Source organism: Protopterus annectens, chromosome 5.part0 (assembly GCF_019279795.1).
Source record: "Protopterus annectens isolate FY-2018-M chromosome 5.part0, PAN1.0, whole genome shotgun sequence".
NCBI lineage: Eukaryota > Metazoa > Chordata > Ceratodontiformes > Protopteridae > Protopterus > Protopterus annectens.
The window spans coordinates 683,819,447-683,840,419 of NC_056735.1; the positions used below are offsets into that span (position 1 = coordinate 683,819,447).

Consider the following 20,973-nt stretch of genomic DNA (forward strand, 5'->3'; position numbering starts at 1 on the left):
ACTGTATATGACTTACAGTTCAAAGGACTCAATCTGTTGCTTCAGCTCCACTTCTCTATTTCTGACTAATTCAATGTCTTTCAGCAGGTTTTGTCTCTGTAGATATGTCTCCTTCTCTTCAATCTGCAGAGAAAATTATATTACAAAAGAAGTATAAATGAAGTCCCTATATATTTCAAGCTTAATTCTGCAAAATACAGACGAGTCTTGCAGTTATACAACAGTCATACAATTTACATCAAGCAGGTCCATGTGTCCTTGACAGAGTGCAGTTAGAAGTCATCAGAGTTAGGCTACTGCTACAACTATGTAGCATACCATTAGACTCCACAAAATATGGTTACACCACAATGAAAGCAGAAATGAAATAACACTTGCAAAAAAAGCTCAGGTAAGTCTTGCAGTGCTTGAGAAAGGTGCCTTTTACCTTCTCAGTTAACAACTATTCAAAAGTGTCCATAATACAAGACTTATTTAAAAAATAGGTGAGAGTACGTATTTGCAAAGACAGCTTATTCAGTATTGGTGAACGATTTGGAGAAAAAGTGCTGTCATTTTTACAGTGAGTATGACAAGGGCTGAGGTTCTGGAGGAGTTGGTGGACCACACAGTGCTTATATAGTGAAGTTGCACATGTAAATATAACTCAAGAGTATGTCTGGAGCTTATTTTATTGGAAAAATAATTACAGCTAAACTGTCACATTTAATGGATGGTAAGGAGGATGAGGACCAACCACTTCATCTCCAGAGTCTTTAGACAAGACAATGACCTAAAACACATCCACATTCAGCTTACCACTAACAAAACCCATTATCATATCATAGCACAGGTAACTACAGAACCCTATGTCCCCACCAGCACATACCTCCTACCTAGTGTGGAGTCTGTGTATTAAGTCAAACATCATTCTCCTAGGAGACTTCAACTATCCCTCCACAAACTAGGAGAATTATACATCCATAAACATATCTGCCCAGAGATTTCTGGACTTCATCAATACAAACTCCTTGCACCAGTTTGTCTGCATCACAACCAGGAGAGATAAAATCCTGGACTTGGTCCTTACCAGTATGAGGCAGCTTTCCTTTCCATTAACTGTAACTTCCACCGTGGTTAAACCAGACCACAAATCAATCACCCTCTCTAAGTCTGCAGCATCTTCCAATACCGGTATTTAGAAATTAAGCAAAGGCTAACCTACTAAAACTGAGAGGTGACCTGGCTAAACTCAAAAGCCTCTTCCATCTTGATGACCCCCCCCCCCCCCCGCTTATGCATAATTCTTCACTGCCAAAGTCTATGCATGTGCAAATAGCTAAATAGATGCATTTGTTCCTCCAAGAAATAAATATAATGCCAAATTCAAAAATAAACACCTGGAGTGGAACTCAAATACAAATGAATTCTATAAGAAAAGAAAAAGCTAAATGGTCACAAAACTAAATTTAACTCTCAAGATGCCAAAATTACTCATGCTAAACAGACTCTGATCAAACCAACCAAAGCCAGATCTGAGGCAAGAACAGCCACCCAGGTAAAGGATAACTACAAAGCCTTCTTTAGTTATGTTAAAAATCTCAGAAACAATGGCCAGTACTGTGCAGAGCTAATAGTAAATGATATCACATACTTAGACCCAAAGGACATAGACACAATCTATTAGAGGACAACTTTAGCTCAAACTTCATCCCTCCCCTCCAATATTCTCAGATCACAAACCCACACCTACACCTCCCTAAATCTCCCAAGAACAAGTTCTCAAAGCATCATCTATCTAAGGTCAAAGACACTGCATCTATGGGGCCATATAACATACCAGGCTGCCTGATGGTCAGTCTGAAACTTGACTTGTCTGATCTCCTACAGAAGCTATTCAATATCAGTTCATGTCTTATGAATGGAGGTCAGCAACAGTCATTCCCTTGCACAAAGGCAGGACTTCAACAGATCCTACTAATGACAGATCCATAAGCCTTACCAGTCTCATTTGTAAGGCTATGGAAAGAATAATTATGGAATTAATAAAGGATGTATATACCTAACAGACTTTTGGCTCACCTTAACCTACCTGACATCTTCAAAAAAATTACAGAAGCAAATGGAAGAGGGCCAAATAGTGCACCCTACATATCTAGACCTCAGAAAGGTGTTCAACTCCATCCATTACTTTGTTATCATAGATAAACTCTTCCATCAATGTGCAGCTCACTGGATACCAAACTGGCTTACAAACAGAACCCAGGAAGTTAGATTGGGCATCTCAACCTCATCCAAAAGACTTGTCATTAACAGTGTACCTCAGGATTCAGTCTTTGAGCCACTTTTCTTTGGTATACATTTATCAGAGTTTACAGCTGATGTTAAGGGTTTATGGCTGACCAAATGTGCAGATGACTGCAATCTTGGTGCCATCTTAACTCCCCAGAGGACACCAAGATCCTCTATGCGAGCTTGTACCAAATAAACAGATAATATCAAAACCATGGGCTAAGACTAAATTCCAAAAAATGTGTAACTATGTCCTTTGTCAAGCATGACTCGCCTTGTAAATGCCATATTGACAATACTCCCCTGACAATTAATCCAATAGTTAGGAAACTGGGAACCCATACTGATAATGAACTGCTCTTTGATCACTGTGTATCCAACATTGTAAGAAGTCTTTCTTTTTATTGCACAACTTACATCTAAGGATATTGCACCTAGATCCAGGAATGTAATCATTGTCACTGAATTTGGCACTCAGCAGCCAATCAGTATGATACCCCCCTTTTGGTATGCACCTGTCCAAGCACTTGTCAAGACTCAGCACTGTTTTTCACACTAAAAAATCAAGGACCAAAACTGTAAAAACTATGCAGACCATCTCAAAGCCTTGTCCCTCTTCTCAGCATCATACAAGCTACTGAGAGGTGAATTGCCTTTCACTTATGGAGCTTCAACAGAACCTACTCTGCAACCTTACAAATCTGCAACTCCAATAGTATCATAAACACACACTCAAGGGTCTTAATCTTTTTTGTAAAATAACCAGAACATGTTGGAGAAATCCGCATGTATCATAGAGAATCCTGCTTTTATGAAACTGGCTTCCACTCCACATAAAGCAAAGTGCCTACTTTATTCTATTCAAATGTGATTTGAATGAATGGAAGGGTTAACTCAAATTTACCCCTGGTTTACCATACCCTGTCCCTCATGGATAGGAGAAATGTGTAAATGTCCCAAAGTATCCTTGTTCATACTGTTTCTGGATCATCTGTATGAAAAAATTAAAGGCTAAACACTACCTCAGGAATATAAGGCTAAGCTTCTTAAAATCCTCATAGATCAACAGCCTAGTAAGTACCTATGACATTGTAAAGTCAAAATGAACCATCAACTGAAATAAAATATAAGGAACAGGAACCACCTTCAAGGATATTCGTACACGAGAGGATGAAAAAAAAAGAATAAAAGAATCCTTTATTCCACAAGTGCGGTTAAGCGCTTTCAACTAGATACACCAGTCTTCTTCAGAACCATTTTATATTACATATATCCTGGTATATATAGCCAGAGCCATTCAAAAAGTCCGCCAAAACTTTTAAAGAAATAGATCTCCCTAAACACCTGCATTAAAAACACATGATAAACGCTAAATGTGTAATGTTAAAAAAAGTCTTACAAAAAACTAAACAAAAAATGTCCTATAAAAAATACATATCATGTAACAATACATATCGTATAAAAATTGTTGCATGACAACAATACTTGATTCCCTACAACTGATAAAACTTTACACATCCCCATTGCTGCTGAAATGTGTGACAAAAAATCTCACAACAAATGGGTATAAATGTATATTAGTGGTACTGTCCTTATTAATTAATCAATATTGTGAGCTGAACTTTACTGGGAAAGTGCCAAGAAAGGCTTAATGCTAATAAAATCATTCAATCCAGGGGATCTAGTGGCATCCAATAAAATCTGCCACTTGCTCTCCAATGCAGCTAACTGCATCTTCCAATTACCCCCAAAAGCTGAACTCTGGATATGATCTATAATGGCAAAACGAAATAAATGCTCTCCCCCACACTCATTAATGTGCCTATATAGAGCATTTTTGGTATCTTTTTTCTGAATACGATAGTAATGTTCATAGATACGTCTTTTTAAAAATCTTTCTGTTTTGCCAATATAGTACGCTGGGCATTTCAAACACGTTGCCAAGTAGATCACCTGACTAGTGTTGCAATTCCCTGTTCTAGTCTTAATACACGTGTAGTTGATATCTTTGAGTCGAATGTATTTAACCTCATTAATGTGGTTACACTGTTTGCATCTTCCACACTTGGTAGTCCCTTTGAATGTGTCTTTTTTATCACTATTATTACTAGCCTTCTCCAAAATTCTTTTCAAGTTAGCACCTGTCTTATATACAAATTTGGGGGAAGATCCCACTATATGGTCTAAATTCGAGGCTGTAATGATATCCCAATGTTGGCATAGAATATCCTGAATAAAATGTGTGTATGGAGTATATGTCAATATACATGCTCTACCCAATAAACTGTGTTCATTCCCTTCATCTGCCACCCTAGCTGCATATTTACCTAACAAGGGTGGGTATTTGTTCCCCCATTCTTTTTGTACATAACCTGTAACATCCCGGACCAAGTTAGCCGGGTATCCACGGTTGAGGAATAAGTTTTTAATAATATCTAGTTCTGATCTCATAACAGTTTCAGTCACTTTTCAAGGGGAATTCTTTAAACAAATAAAGGGAGTTGCTATGGGAGCTTCCTGTGCCCCAATTTTTGCAAATCTGGTGATGGTAGAATGGGAGGAAGAGACACTATTTAAAAGTAATTACTATGCTGACATAAAATTTTATGCCAGATATTTGGATGACATCTTTATTTTGTGGCAAGCATCGGCAGAGAGATTGCAAGATTTTATGTCCTTCCTTAACGATTCATCTGAATTCTTAAAATTTACTCACAACACTAGTGACGTTCAAATACCTTACTTGGATGTTTTAGTTGGTTTGGATTCCAATGGGTTTACATCCAAGCTTTATCGTAAACCAACGTTTTCTAATGATTATTTGTATTTCTCCAGTAATCACCCACCACACATTTTTAAAAATATAGTTAAGGGGCAGTGCATTCGTGCAGTGAGGATGTCTTCGACTGAAACTGTTATGAGATCAGAACTAGATATTATTAAAAACTTATTCCTCAACCGTGGATACCCGGCTAACTTGGTCCGGGATGTTACAGGTTATGTACAAAAAGAATGGGGGAACAAATACCCACCCTTGTTAGGTAAATATGCAGCTAGGGTGGCAGATGAAGGGAATGAACACAGATTATTTGGTAGAGCATGTATATTGACATATACTCCATACACACATTTTATTCAGGATATTCTATGCCAACATTGGGATATCATTACAGCCTCGAATTTAGACCATATAGTGGGATCTTCCCCCAAATTTGTATATAAGACAGGTGCTAACTTGAAAAGAATTTTGGAGAAGGCTAGTAATAATAGTGATAAAAAAGACACATTCAAAGGGACTACCAAGTGTGGAAGATGCAAACAGTGTAACCACATTAATGAGGTTAAATACATTCGACTCAAAGATATCAACTACACGTGTATTAAGACTAGAACAGGGAATTGCAACACTAGTCAGGTGATCTACTTGGCAACGTGTTTGAAATGCCCAGCGTACTATATTGGCAAAACAGAAAGATTTTTAAAAAGACGTATCTATGAACATTACTATCGTATTCAGAAAAAAGATACCAAAAATGCTCTATATAGGCACATTAATGAGTGTGGGGGAGAGCATTTATTTCGTTTTGCCATTATAGATCATATCCAGAGTTCAGCTTTCGGGGGCAATTGGAAGATGCAGTTAGCTGCATTGGAGAGCAAGTGGCAGATTTTATTGGATGCCACTAGATCCCCTGGATTGAATGATTTTATTAGCATTAAGCCTTTCTTGGCACTTTCCCAGTAAAGTTCAGCTCACAATATTGATTAATTAATAAGGACAGTACCACTAATATACATTTATACCCATTTGTTGTGAGATTTTTTGTCACACATTTCAGCAGCAATGGGGATGTGTAAAGTTTTATCAGTTGTAGGGAATCAAGTATTGTTGTCATGCAACAATTTTTATACGATATGTATTGTTACATGATATGTATTTTTTATAGGACATTTTTTGTTTAGTTTTTTGTAAGACGGTTTTTTAACATTACACATTTAGCGTTTATCATGTGTTTTTAATGCAGGTGTTTAGGGAGATCTATTTCTTTAAAAGTTTTGGCGGACTTTTTGAATGGCTCTGGCTATATATACCAGGATATATGTAATATAAAATGGTTCTGAAGAAGACTGGTGTATCTAGTTGAAAGCGCTTAACCGCACTTGTGGAATAAAGGATTCTTTTTTTCATCCTCTCGTGTACGAGTATCCTTGAAGGTGGTTCCTGTTCCTTATATTTTACCTATGACATTGAGCAATTTTCTAAACAGACTCATACCATTATTTCTATGAAACAAGACAGTGTGGTAGTAAGGAAGCAATGCATGGTGTCTGATATGGAACTGACTATAGCAGGAGGCAAACGGGTCATGATGGAGGGTAAGGCTGGACGAAAACGTAAGAGCTCTAGGAATACCAGAGATAATAGAAGGACTAAGCAGTACTGAGTATGTGAAAGCTAAAATAGCAATATGCCCTGACTTTTTAGCTGACAAAATTTCGAAAGTGAAAGTTTATAGTCTTCTCCCATTAGTGTCAGATGGGTGTTCTAGGACAGTTTTTGATCCAGATTGAGAACTAAACATTCAAAGAAAAGGTGATAACTCGCTTTTGGTGGTGGGCAAAGTTTGAATGCTTGTTTGATTGATGGCAGAAAGGTTGCTTTCAATCATTCTAAAGGTTAGAAAAAAAGAAAGCAAATTAATAGAATGGTTCATTGACAACTTTTGCATAAAGGTAGAATTTCTCCTAAGGTATATGTTGTATTTGTGAAAAATCAGAAAAGAGGGGAACCCATGAGACCTTGTAGCTCTGAAACTCTTTTAAATGAACTTAGGTGCCACAAACAGGATTGTCTTCCAAGTGCATAACTTTAAAGAGGTGAGATAAGAGGATTCAAAGGGAGAAATGGTTACTTTTTTCAGGACATAGTTTAGATCCCAAGCAGAAAAAACTGATTTTCTTGGGGATATGATGTGAAGGGTGACTAAGAAATTGTTTGACCTCAAAATTAGCAGACCAAGGAGGAAGAATAGATTTTCTTGGGAAACTGTTGTGAAGGGTGACTTTAAGAAATTGTTTGACCTCAAAATGAGCAGACAGAGATGGATCCACAGGTAAACAAGACAGATATGGCTAACAAATAAGCTTTTACGGAAGAGTATGATGGTCTAACACTGAGCAGCTCACACAGATAAGAATGTTAAGAATATTAATTTGACAAGGGTCCTAGATCTTTCTTTTGGCACCATTAATGAAATATCTTCCATTTGAAAATATATCATCATCTTGTAGCAAGTTTTCTCACCTCCTGTAATAGTTGTAAGCATGTCCACTGAAAAAAAGGTACCTAACAGAAATTAAAATCGTATCATCCAAACAGTTAGGCTTAAGGTTTGCAGGTTTAGATTGATGAGACTGCCCTTCTATCATGTGAGTAAGTAACTTGTGGTGAGATGAAAAAGAAGGGAAAACCAATGTTGTCTGTGCCAAGAGGGGCTCACCTATGTCATTTCTGGATTGCCCTTCTTGATTCCTAAAATAACTTTGGGAATTGGGTGAAAGGGAGGGAATGCACAAAGGAATTTCCCTTTCCAAAACATTATTATGCCATCTGTTTTCCAAGCCTCAAGGCATAGAGTTCTGGAACAAAACAGTAAGAGCTACCTGCTCAAAGTGGAAGCAAATTGGTCTATTTGGGGAATAACCCCCTGATCAATAATCTGCAAGAAGACCTCTCTGTTCAACATCCATTTGTGATGATCTTCTTTGAAGCTGCTTATACAATACACCATTGTGTTTATCTCTGAGTGGATACAAACTATCTGAAGGAAGACAGCTATATACCAGGTTGACATAGCTCTAGGACTTCATAATATCTGGTTAAACCACCAACAAAGTTCCCCCTTTATGAAGGGCAAGAGAGGAATTGTGATGTTCAGGGGATGGCAATGGCATGCCCAGCTTTACCTGTGGTACCACTGAATCTGCCTCGTTAAAAGGGATCATCTAGAGGGCTCTCAGTATAGCTGTTGCAAAGATCAAATTTACAGAAAGATGAGAATGGAAGAAGAAAATCAAAAATTGAATTTTGCCAAGGAGAAATGATGCCATAGAGAGAGTGTCACTCTAGGAATACTAGAGCCTGATAGGATTGAAGGATGGACTTTTACCAAGTTTAGGGTAAAACCCAGATAAAGAAAGAGATCCAATGTATAATGTAGATCTTGGGACAGCATGTCCTTTGAAATATCTTGCTAACGAAATTCATCTAGGAAAGGTATATATGGATACTTAGCACCTGCAGTACACTATGACAGGGGGTAGACATTCTGTAAATACTCTTGGGGATGTAGAAAGACCAAAGGGCAAAGTAGAAAACTGAAAATGAAATTGTAAGACACAGCATATTAAGACTTTTCTGTGATATGGATTAATCAGAATGTGCAGATAAGCATCCTTTAGATCCAAGGTCACCAGAAAAGCCTGTGGAAAAATCATTGGAAGCAAAGAATGAAGAGTCAACATGTTGAATTTAGGGATAGTTTTGAGGACTGATAAATCCATAATGGATCTCCAAGTTCCTTCCTCCTCTCTTTTCTTGGTACCAGAAAGTGTTGAATAGAATCCCTTTCTCTGTTGGTATTGTAGTACTATTTCTATAATTCCCTGTTAATTTAGTTTTTGAAGAATTGGAGAGACTAAATGAATTTGATTTGAGGGCAATTCTGGGATTCCAGAATGGGAAGGAGGAAGGTTCAAAGTCAATTTGTAGCCTTCCTATACAATGTTAAGAACTTATTTGCTTGATGTTAGCAGTTCCCAAAAGGGTAAGGGTAAGGACTGAGAGAGTTTCCCTGAAAGATTGGGAGGACATTTGTCATGGTGGAGGGAAAGAGGGCTGGTAGTCACAAAGGGGAAGGTTTGTCAGCAAAGGAACCTTTACATCATTTGAAATCTAATGTGGGTTAGTCTTGGAATTTCTTTGAGTATTTTTTACCCTTTTCCTGGGATTTTTGATGCTTGCAAAAAAATGATCCTGCCTTAGATGTTTCTTTGAAACTTAGGAACTGAGGAAAGAAAAAATATGCTTAAGGTCCTGCATAAAATTATCTCTTTCCTGAAGGTTCTTAAATATTTCATATGTTCATAGCTCTGTACTAAATTAATTATCAATGGGACCTTTTTAAGCCTAGCCATGCATCCAAAACCTCTGACAGTTTCTGGTACCTTTAGTAGGGGTATTGGAGATGAAACTTTTACATGCAGTGGTCTGGGGGATGAACCACTTACAGACTGCCTGTGTCTATTAGAGACATAGGTGGCAAATCAGGGGTGAACTTCCTGTTCTCAATCGAATTGTCCAAGTTAAACTTGAATTGTATTAGGGAGAAACTCTGCTTCGCATTGATAGAGAGCCTGTTCCAGAGAAGGTGTAGTCTCTAGGATACATATCTTCCTTCTCCAGCAGGTCTTACTTCTATTACAGACGAGGTTTAAATCTTTAGAATGGGTAACTCTGGTAATATTTGTTTTGTGGATATGTAGGAGGTCCATCAGAGTTGGGTCCAGAGATGCCTTGTATGCCAGGCATAGATCTCCCCTCAACAGCCTGTAGGAGACAAAATACAGGGATAGAGCTTTGAGGCAGTCTGCATATGACATGTTATTTACACCCTGTATTCTTTAAGTGAGAAACATCTGGGAAGTCCCAATTGTTTGATATGCCTGATTAGGTATATATCAAAGGGGGTACTGTACTCAATGATAGGCATGAGGAGTGCCAAATACAGTGGACCAATTACTTCCCTGGATCTAGATGCAATACCTTTATTTATGAGTTGTGAAACAGAGAATGATTTTCCCACTGCTGTACACACATAATGGTAAAAGGCTAATTACTGTCTACATGTGTCCCCAAGTCCCTGACTACTGGCTAGACTCTTAAGGGTGTGTTGTCAATATGGTAGTTGCCAGGGGTGGCTAACTTCAAGAGGGATACTATTATGCATTTCTTGGCATGTAGGTTTAGTCCATGGCTCTAGCACCAGTTATTTCTCTAAGTCAGCCTTTCCTGTAGAACATTAGTGTAGGTGGGGAAGTCTATGGCTGCTCCTAATTTGCAATCATCTGCAAATTTGGTCAACCAAAAAACCTTGACATTGTCCTTGACTTCAGACAAGTAAATGGCAAAAAGGAGCAGTTCCAAGACAGACCCCTGAGGGACTCTGCTGGTGAATGACCTGTTTGTAGAGGTGAACTCCCTAATTCTAAATTTCTGGGTCCTGTCTGTGAGACGGCTGTCTATCCACCAGGTTACATAAGGGTTTAAACACAACTTTGTGAGTTTGTCAACAATGCCTGAGTGGGGTATTGTGTCAAATGCCTTGGCCAGGTCAAGGTAGACAGTGTGAACCATTTTGCTATCATCTTCTGCTTTGCTGACCTTCTTAAAGAGGTCCACCAGGTTTAGTAGGCATGACATGCCCTTGATGAAACCAAACTGGGTTGGGACCAGTGTCTGGAGGTTCCCTACGTCATTACTGATTATTTCCATTATAATTCTTTCTTTAGCTTTACATATGAGACTAGTGAGACTTTTGGGTCTGTAATCTCCAGGGTCTGAAGATAGCCCGCCTTTTTGCTGAGGGATGATTGCTTCCATTCTTCATTCTTGAGGTACAAAGCCTGGTTGGAAGCTGTAGTTAAAAAGTGATTGCAGATGGCCTAATAGGTCATGTTTCATGCTATTTAGAAGTCACCCACATTACCAACAATTCAAAAAATAGATGCAAGAAAACCAGATACAGTAATCCATGAAAAGACAAAAGTAGCACTGATCATTGAAATTGATACATCCGGTGACTACAGTGTCTTACATACAGAGAGACACAAAGTCATAAAATACCAGGATTTACAGGCAGAAACAAGGACAATGTGGAAGAAGGATACCCAAACAGTTCCAATAGTAGAGGAATAACAGATCTTATGAGAAAAAAAATTAGACATGTTAGGGATACATGTAACTCCATATGAATTACAAAAGGAGTCATTACTGGGCACACTGAGGGTGCTGTGAACAGCACTTCTGACTAACATCAAAGACTGAAACTTTTAGTTATGTACTCACCATAACTTCAGATGTTTGGGATCCATCTCGCCTACATTCTGACTGATGGGTTCGGAGCCGATCCCTCGGCTCCGACTCGGCACGCTTATGCCAAAGAGTGAAGTCTCTTATTGGCTGAGCTTACTATATCCCAGGATGCACCACTACCAGTCCCCCAGATCTAGTTTGTCCGCATACATGCACACACACACACACGCTGCTTATATAACATCATCAGATGAACAAGATAAAAAACAGTAGAACTCAAAACCGTTCAATCTCTTCTGATCTCCAAGGCAGGGGGAAGGAGGGTGGGTATTAGGAATGTAGGCGAGATGGATCCCAAACATCTGAAGTTATGGTGAGTACATAACTAAAAGATGTTATGTGATCCTATCTCGCCTACATTCTGACTGATGGGACAGCATCCCTAGCACCTGAATCCTGGGTGGCTCACTGGAAAACACTCCTGAGTACCGTGGAAGCAAATGATGCTTGCCCTTTAGATGCCACATCCAATTTATAGTGGGAAATGAAAGTGTGCGGGTTGGACCAAGTAGCCGCAGCACAAATCTCAGAAATAGCGAGCTTGGAATGAAAAGCAATAGAAGTAGCCATAGCTCTGGTAGAGTGAGCTTTGATAGATGTTGTAAGTTGCTTATTTGAAGAGGAATAAGCCTGAGTTATGCAATCTCTAATCCATTTGGAGATAGTAGCTTTAGTGATGGTTTTACCCAATTTATTATCTGAAAAGGACACAAACAATTGGTCCGTTTTCGAATTTGTTGAGTCCTGTCTAGATAGAAGCGCAATTGCCTGTGAACATCCAATTTATGCAAGGTGTATTCCGCTTCATTTGAGAATTTTGGAAAGAAAACTGGTAGCTCTAGAGATTGTTGGAGACAGAGATTAGAACAAACCTTTGGAACAAAAGATGGATTAGGCCTAAGTGATACTCTATCCTTGTGAAAAATCAAGCACGGTGGTTTGATAGATAGGGCTTGAAGTTCTGAAACTCTTCTTGCAGAGGTAATTGCAACTAAGAAGGCAGTTTTCCAAGACAGATATTTTAACTCACATGTAGCAGCCGGTTCGAAGGGGAAGATGTTAAGGCACGAAGTACCAAATCAAGATCCCACGGAGGCAGGATGAAAAACTGGGGTCTTAACAGCACAGCACCTTTAATGAAAGTTTTACATAATCTGCTGCTCATCAACGGTGGACCTATGGATTCGTGAAATTTGGAGATAGCTGCTAGTTGGACTTTAATAGTAGAGACTGAAGATCCTTGAGTAAACAAGGATGTTAAAAATTTCAAGACCTCTGGTATCGGGCAGTAATAGGGTCTAAGCCCCTGAGTTGAGCCCAGATAGCAAACCTCTTCCACTTACTGAGGTACAATTTCTTAGTGGTGGGTTTGTGGGCGAAGATAAAATGTGAATAACTTCCGGGTCTAAGGTGTGATTTCTGACTAAAGTCGGAAGTGGAGGAGCCAAGCTGTTAATTTCAAAGTGTGAAGGGACTGGTGTTGTCGTCCCGACTGATGAATCAGCAGGTCCGAGTTAGATCCAAAACCAAGGACCGTCCAGAGCATGTTTCTTTAGGTAGGGGAACCATACCTGACGAGGCCAGTCCCGAGCAATTAGTATCATTGTGGACCCCAATTGGGAAGCTTTCTGGATGACTTTGGGAGGAGTGGAACCGGAGGAAAGGCATAAAGTAGTCCTGTTGGCCAAGGTTGGGCTAGAGCATCCGTAGCTGCCTCCCCCTGATGCGGAGTCAAGGAAAAGAACCTTTTGCACTTTGTGTTTTGTGGTGTTGCAAACAGGTCGCAGCACGGGGTCCCCCATCTTCTGAAAACCTGAGCTGCTACTGTTTCGTTCAGGGACCACTCGTGAGGAGAGAGAATCGTCCTGCTTAATCTGTCTGCCAATATATTGGATTTCCCTGGAATGTGGGTCGCTACCAGGAAGCGGTTGGTAGCTACAGCCCATTCCCACACCCTCATGGCCTCTCTGCAAAGGGGGTAAGATCTGGTCCCTCCTTGTTTGTTTAGATACCAGACCACTGACATGTTGTCTGTGTGGATAGCGATAATGCCTTGAGGGAGAAACTTGTGGAGGGCCTGTAGGGACAGAAGTACAGCCCTCATTTCCAATACATTGATATGGAGAAAGGTTTCGTCTGGAAGCCAAGAACCCTGAACTAACCTGCCCAGACAATGCCCCCCCCACCCTGTCTGGGAGGCATCCGTTGTCAGGGTGGCCACCGGAGGGGGAATAACAAAAGGTCTTCCCTGATTCAGATTCGATGGCTGAAGCCACCAGCGGAGGTCCCGTTTGCACGTTTCTGTAATCAGAATGAGATGATTGAGGGGGAGATTCTGAAAAGACCATTGTGTCGATAACAGCCACTGAAGAATCCTCATGTGCAATCTTGCCAGTGAAACTAGGAGAACCGTGGCAGACATCGAACCTAAAAGTTGCAGGACCATCCTGGCTGGGGCTTTGGATCTTGGAAGCAGGGCTTGGACTTGACCTTGTAAAGTTTGAATCCTTTCGGTAGGAAGGAAGATGCGCATCAATTTTGAGTCTATCTCTGCTCCTATGAATCTTATGCGCTGAGAGGGCAGCAAGACAGACTTTGACCAATTGAATGTAATTCCCAGGGAAGCACCCATGGAGATGGTGGCTTTTAGGTTGTCTATTAGTAGATGCCTGGTGGTGGCAGTCAGGAGCCAGTCGTCCAGATAGGGAAACACTTGGAATCCAAGACTCCTCAGGTGAGCAGTCACTACTGCCAAACACTTGGTGAACACCCTGGGGGCTGTGGTGAGACCAAAGGGCAGTGCACAAAATTGGAAATGACTGTCTCCCAGGCTGAAGCGCAGATACCTCCTGGACGCCTGATGTATTGGTATGTGATAATAGGCGTCCTTGAGATCTATGGAGCACATCCAAACATCCTTCTCCAACAATGGGAGAATGGATTGTAAAGTGACCATTCGGAATTTGGACTTCATGACGGACTGGTTTAGTTTGCTGAGATCCAATATTGGTCTCAGGTCCCCTGTCTTTTTTGGCACAAAAGAACCTTGAGTAATTTCCGGATCCGATCTGGTCTGTGGGGACCGGTTGGATGACTCCTTTTTCTAGCAGCTTTGAAGCTTCTGCGGCTGCAATTTCCCTTTGACTGGGTGGTGGGTCCGGGATCTTTTTGGACGGTGGGGGTGAGTGTGTGAAGGGAATGGTGTAACCTCCGGCAATAATCCGAAGCACCCATCTGTCCTGAGTGATAGACTCCCAGGCTTTTAGGTGCTTGGCAACGGCACCCGACTGGCTCGAGCAGCACAGCCGGGCAATCCCTCATGAAGTGTGGGAGGCTGAAGAGCCACGAAAGGACTCGCGGTCTCCAGAATTGCGGGGCCCTCTGCCGCCTCTGGGACGGCGTCTCCCAGAAAAATTTCCCGTCCTCTGCCTCTGGAAGGGGAATCTTCCTGCTGTTGAGGAAAAACTTCTGTGATTTGGAACCACATCTTCCCTCCTCTTTAGCCTTGGGATAAGGCCGAAAGGGAGTGGAATAACGTGCACCCACGGCAGATAAAGTTTTTCCCTCTTGCTCACAGCGGTAAGAGTGTCTTTACCTTAGGTCCAAACAAAGAGGACCCATCAAAGGGAGCGTCGGCGAAGGAAGACTTGAAGGCCTCCATGAAATGACACAAACGGAGCCAGGCTTGTCTCCGAGAGCTACGCCTGTGCCTACGCCTGCCCGCCCCTTCGCCGCATATGATATGAGCCTCATGGTCGAGTTAGTACTCGAGGTGTGGATAGCCATCTGAGAGCTAACCGACTGGGCTAGCTGCTCAGGTAGGTTACCTGAGAGGGAATCTGACAGCTCCTTGACCAGATCCCTCTGTAGCCTGGTAAAATGTGCCAAATAATTCAGGGACCTTAGAGTAAAGGCCGCTGAAGTCAGGGTGCGCTTCCCGTACCGGTCCATGCTCCTAGACTCCTTATTAGGAGGATGGACAGACGTTGAAGCCTCTGCCACGTCCTGTTGTGTAGCAGATGCCACCACCGTGGCATCTACAGCCACGCCTTTCGTCAAGAACTCCTTCTCGGGTGGGGCAGACAAAAATTTGTTAGGGTGAGAAGGCACTGGTTCCACAGTATCTGGATGTTCCCACGCCCTCCGACAAACCAAATCCAGGAGCTCGTCGAAGGGCGGAGACACCCAGGAGGCGGAGGGCTGAGCCCCAAAGGCCTTGAGAAGCACTGACTCATCAGCAGAGGGGGGTTTGGATATCCAGCCGCCTCGTTGCTTAAGGATCTCTAAAATGTCTGCGAATGAGACATCATCCGAGGATGACTTTGGGGACCCCTCCGCATCATCAAGATCAGTGTCCGATGTAAGAGACTCGGGGGAGTCCACGTGCTTCCTCTTGCACGATCTCTTCCTTGGGGGCTCCTCCAAAGACAACTCCGAAGAACCCTCAGGAGGAGGGGAACCCCCAGTGGGGGTAACCTCAGGCCCCGGGGCTCCGCTGCCTAGGGACAGGGGAACTGCCAAAGACCCAGTCTCCATGCCCAGGGAAGGTGCCGGTAAAGCCGTAGAGATGGCCGAAGAAGACTTGGCCAAGGCACTCCTCATAGCTCTGAAAGCCGGACCCCCAGAATCCTGGGAGTGTCCGGTCCACGGAGCCATGATAGCAGACGGAAGTCCCGCAGCCGAAGCACCGAGAGGGAGGCTTGGAACCGACAGCATTGGTCCCGAAACGTCACCCCCGGGTCCGGCCGAAGAAGTCCGTGTGCCAAACTCGGACCCGAAGGCCGGGGTTGGAGTAAGGGTCAGAGCCGACCCTAGGATCTCCACCGGCTCCAACAGCATCTGCTCCAACGGAGCCGAAGTGGTCGGAGGAGGAATGGCAATGGAATGGGCTATCGGCTCCGAAGCCAATTGGGTTGGAGCCGAAACAAATTTTTGAAAGACTGGGGACTGGAACAGTCTTTGGAGCACCCTGTCTATGTCCGAATCTGACATCCTCGATGACCTAGAGGAGACCGAACGGGTTCGAGTTGGCCTCTCCAACGGCCCCAAGGGGCTAGGGGACCGGCTCCGAGGCGACTCGATCACTATCGGCGCCGAAGGAATGCACAAACCAGTTTCCATCGGTGCCGAGGAGGACTTAGGCGCCGAGGAGGAAGTGTCTGGCGGACAACCTTCATCGGCTCCGAGATCAGTGGAGCCGATGAAGGTGACCGCCTCGATGCCCCAGCCATCGGCTCGAAGCCAGAGGAGTCGAGACTGGAGGCATCGAGGCAGACCGTTCGCCTCGGCTCCAAGTCCTTGGAGCCGAAGGAAAAGCCTGCCTATGTCTTTTGGCGGTCGGGTCCGACGGACTGGTCGGAGCCGACGCCCTTTTCTTTAGCAGGAGAAGGAGAGGATGCTAAAGCCTCTTCAAAAGAGGGTTTTATAAGGCCTTTCAATATAAGTTTATTTTTCCTCTCTTGGAGGACCCTCGAGGAAAAAGCGTGACACACGCTGCAGGACTCCTGCAAATGCTTGGCCCAAACAATATACACAGAGAGAGTGGTCATCCGTGATAGACATTTTAAAACTACATTTAGTGCACTTCTTAAAGCCCGAAGGCCTAGGAGCCTGAGACATTATAAGTAGAACTCAGTAACTCTCTCACAGACAAAACTCTTTTGAAATAGACTGACACTACAAAGATTAACTTGCCGTTAAGAATGACAGCCCGCAATTAAATTAAAGCCAACTGAAGACATACAACAGTGAATATATCTAAGGGAATCCAAGAACCTCTAAAGGTTCAAAAGGGATTGACTGACAGGGAAGGCCCTACAGATCAAGGGGGCCTGTAGCCAGAACAAACACCAATCACACACAAATTTTCCACAAAAAATTTTCAAAACACACACAAAAGCACAGAGTAGCTGTTGAAACAGCTTTTTGTTAAAGAAATAGCAAATTTCTGACAGAAAAAGTTAGTGAAAAGACACTACTTAGCTCAGCCAGCTCGAGACCATGTCTTTGCTAGTTAGCAGCAAACGAGATCTGGGGGACTGGTAGTGGTGCATCCTGGGATATAGTAAGCTCAGCCAATAAGAGACTTCGCTCTTTGGCATAAGCGTGCCGATTCGAGGCCGAGGGATCGGCTCCGAACCCATCAGTCAGAATGTAGGCGAGATAGGATCACATAACATCAATACTAATTTCATGAACTTTAATCATACTTTGATTTAAGAATGGGGTCCATTCCCATTATGGTATTAGAAACCAAAAGACATGGAGAAATTAAAAATGGCAGCCTGGGATATTGTTGGGGTCCATCAATGCAGTGATCTTGCCCTTAAAGAGAGCATTGAGAACCTGTCCCCTAGTGACAGTTGGGGGAGTTATATTTGATGTTATTTTCAGAGGGGTGGCTGGAGGGGGAGAGATTTTTTTATGGATAAAACCTCTACACATAGCCTGTCTTTTTTGATTATAGGTTCAAAGGTATGTATTAGGGTAGTTGCTTATAGGACATTTTAAGCCTAACCAATTCCCTTTTCAAAAGTGAGAATCAAACAATGTACACCTTGTGTCTGTGAGGTAAACACCTTAACCATTACACCAACCCCAGCAGCTGGACCAAAGCGATTATCTCTATCTAAGGGTGCATCTAATAGCTTAGCCTTAAAATCTTCAAAAAGGGGTGCAGATGTAAAAATTAGTATCTTCTCAGAACACAGTCAATTCACTGCTCAGCAGCAGCTCTAGAAGAGGCATCAGCTGCATCATAACTACCATTTTATGGAGTGTCTTGCCAACTGAATAGCAGATTTGAGCAAAGGCACTAGAGAAGGCTTACTGCCTAATTTTGGAAAATCTGTGACTAGCTTGTTAATACTGTCCAGAAGTGATAAAAGGCACCTAGACATATGAGGCTAATAGCCAATATCACAGAAAGGACATGCAGAAGAGGCATATGCATTCTGCACATATCTATACACACCTCTATTATACCAGTCTTTAAGCAAGGCATTAGTAGAATGAAGAAGCCTGGGCACTTTGTTAGACTCAACAGAAATAACAAATAGAGCTGAAGACGGATTTTTATACAAACACTTGTGGATGTCTGGAACCTTACAAAACCTTCCTGTTTTTATTCGCAGGTGGTTGAGATTCATGATTAAGATCAACTGCCAAATTGGTGTCTTACAGAACTTCCAGAACAAGAGGTTAGCTGAAGGTTTACAGAATCCCATATTTAGTATAACATTTTCTGCATATCAGATACCTGCTTGCCTTCTGCTGAAAATGTTGCATCATTTTTAAGATACTGTCCAAAAAAACAGTTAATCTAAGGAGGAATCAGGGGAAAGATTAGTGTGTCCACATCCCCATATTTCTACCCTTCCAGGGAATGAATGTGAAAGGAATAAGCCAAAGATTTAATCTCAAAATATGAATTGTCACCCTCAGAGAATGTATCCCTAGGTCTCTTTTGAGTAGAGGAAGACCCAGGGGAAGAGAAACAAATGAATGGGCTTTAAGGACACAATACCCTTAAAATGGCCTTGGGAAAATCATACCATTCCTTCTGTGGAACAGCAGGAATAAGAGCAACAGAAGGAGAGGTGTGCTAGCCTTTGACTTTTTTTTTTTCCTTCTTAGAAGCATCAGCCAAAATAAAATGATGAGAATCAGACCCCTGACAAACTTCAACAAGATTAGCTAGAACACTCATGGATGAAGATCTATGGTATGCTCTTGGGTCCCTTGGAAATAATCAGCAGAGTTTCTTCCTTCATTGCCTTACCAGATGTCTGACTGATTGAAGAGGATGTGCCATCACGCTGCACCTTGTTGGCCTCCAATGGAATTAGAACAATGGCAGTAGCAGCAGATCTGGGTATTCCTAGAGATCGTGTGGCACAACAGGGACATCCAGATCTGACTGGACAACAGAATCTTCTGATACCTTTTTTCACAGCTGATGAGTGATGTCCAGTAAGGAAGATTCAGAAGCCATCCTACCTCACTCTATTTTTTTCAGTCTGTTTTTCTAAGTAAATTCTCACAGAATCTAAACAGCTTCTAATAGACTTAAGGACAAAAGTTTTAGCAACAGAACATTCCCTAACAGTAGGGACCAAGGCAAAAAAAAAATGACTAAGTCAAAAATACTACTGTCTTACCCTCCATACCAGAAAATAAAAATACAAACTGTCAAAACTAATATGCGTCTCTAACAAATTCTACTTATTCAATGTCACTCATTTTGATGATATCCACCACAGCCTAGGTTCTGCTCTAGTCCCAACCTCCAAAACAAACCCAAAGTCACTAAATCTAGTCATAATTAATCTTTGTAGCATATGTAATAAAATAACCAGTCTCCAAACCTGGATCTCCCACTATACATCTAATATATTAGAAACCACAGAAAAAAGAAATTATGTACACACCATAACGTTCCATGTTTGTAGTCCATCTCACCCTTCATTCTTACATATGGGTTCGGAGCCGAACCTCGGCTCTGACTCAGCCGATTACAAAGCTCGAAGTCTCTAAGTTGTCTCGTGGCAAGGCAGGTATCTCATAATGCACTAGTAGCAATCCCAAGATCTTGTTTGCTGCTGTCTATAATAGTGATATAAAAGTATTTCCACATGGAAAAACAACAGATGAAATTTTTCCAAAGCTAAATAAGATAGACATTATCTTGTCTCTAGATCCCACAACGATACATGGACGGGGGTAGGTGGGTGGGTTCATAAGAATGAAGGGCGAGACGGACTTCAAACATGGAACGTTATGGTGAATACATAACTTCTTTATGTTCTGTAGTCCTGTCACCTTCATTCTTACATATGGGACCAGCGTCCCTAGTACCTTTTTCTCAGGTGGCTCATGGGAATATACTAAGAACCGTGGAACCAAAGGAGGCTCTACCCCTGGAGGCCAAGTCCAATTTGTAATGAGTAATAAAGGTATGATGGGTAGCCCAAGTTGCTGCTGCACATATACTGTCCACTGGGATTCTGGCTTGAAAAGAGGCAGATGTGGATATAGATCTGGTGGAATGAGCTTTAATTTTAAATGGGAGTTCTTTGCCATTAGAAGAGTAAGTAAAAGATATGCAATTTGAAATCCAGTTTGATAACGTCATCTTGGAGACTGACATTCCTTTTCTCATCTCCGAAAAAAGATATAAATAATTGGTCTGATTTCCTAAACTCTTGGTTCTATGAAGATAGAACCTTAACTGTCGGTGTACATCAAGTTGATCGACCTTATATTCCGCTTTGTATGATTTGGAAAAAATACTGGCAGTTCAACAGTTTGATTAAAATTTGATTGTGAAAAAATCTTGGGGACGATGGAAGGGTTAGTGCGAAGGGAAACTCTGTCTCTATGGAATATCAAGTAAGGAGGTTTGACAGAGTGCTTGCAGCTCTGACACTCTTCTGGCAGATGTAATGGCTACCAGGAAAATGGTCTTCCATGAATGGAACTTTAAATCACATGTATGTAAAGGTTCAAAAGGCGGTGAGGTAAGTTTTGAAAGAACAAAATTTAAATCC

At 41.9% G+C, this 20,973-nt stretch overlaps 1 protein-coding gene across 1 annotated transcript in view; it reads right to left on the reverse strand.

Annotated features, from left to right (window-relative positions):
* OFD1 (OFD1 centriole and centriolar satellite protein) overlaps nt 1-20,973 on the reverse strand; it is a 1,865,993-nt gene that overhangs the window by 1,379,013 nt on the left and 466,007 nt on the right. The window contains exon 11 of the mRNA XM_044072530.1: nt 17-123. Coding sequence (XP_043928465.1) covers nt 17-123 — 107 coding nt within the window. The remainder of the gene's footprint in view (nt 1-16; nt 124-20,973) is intronic.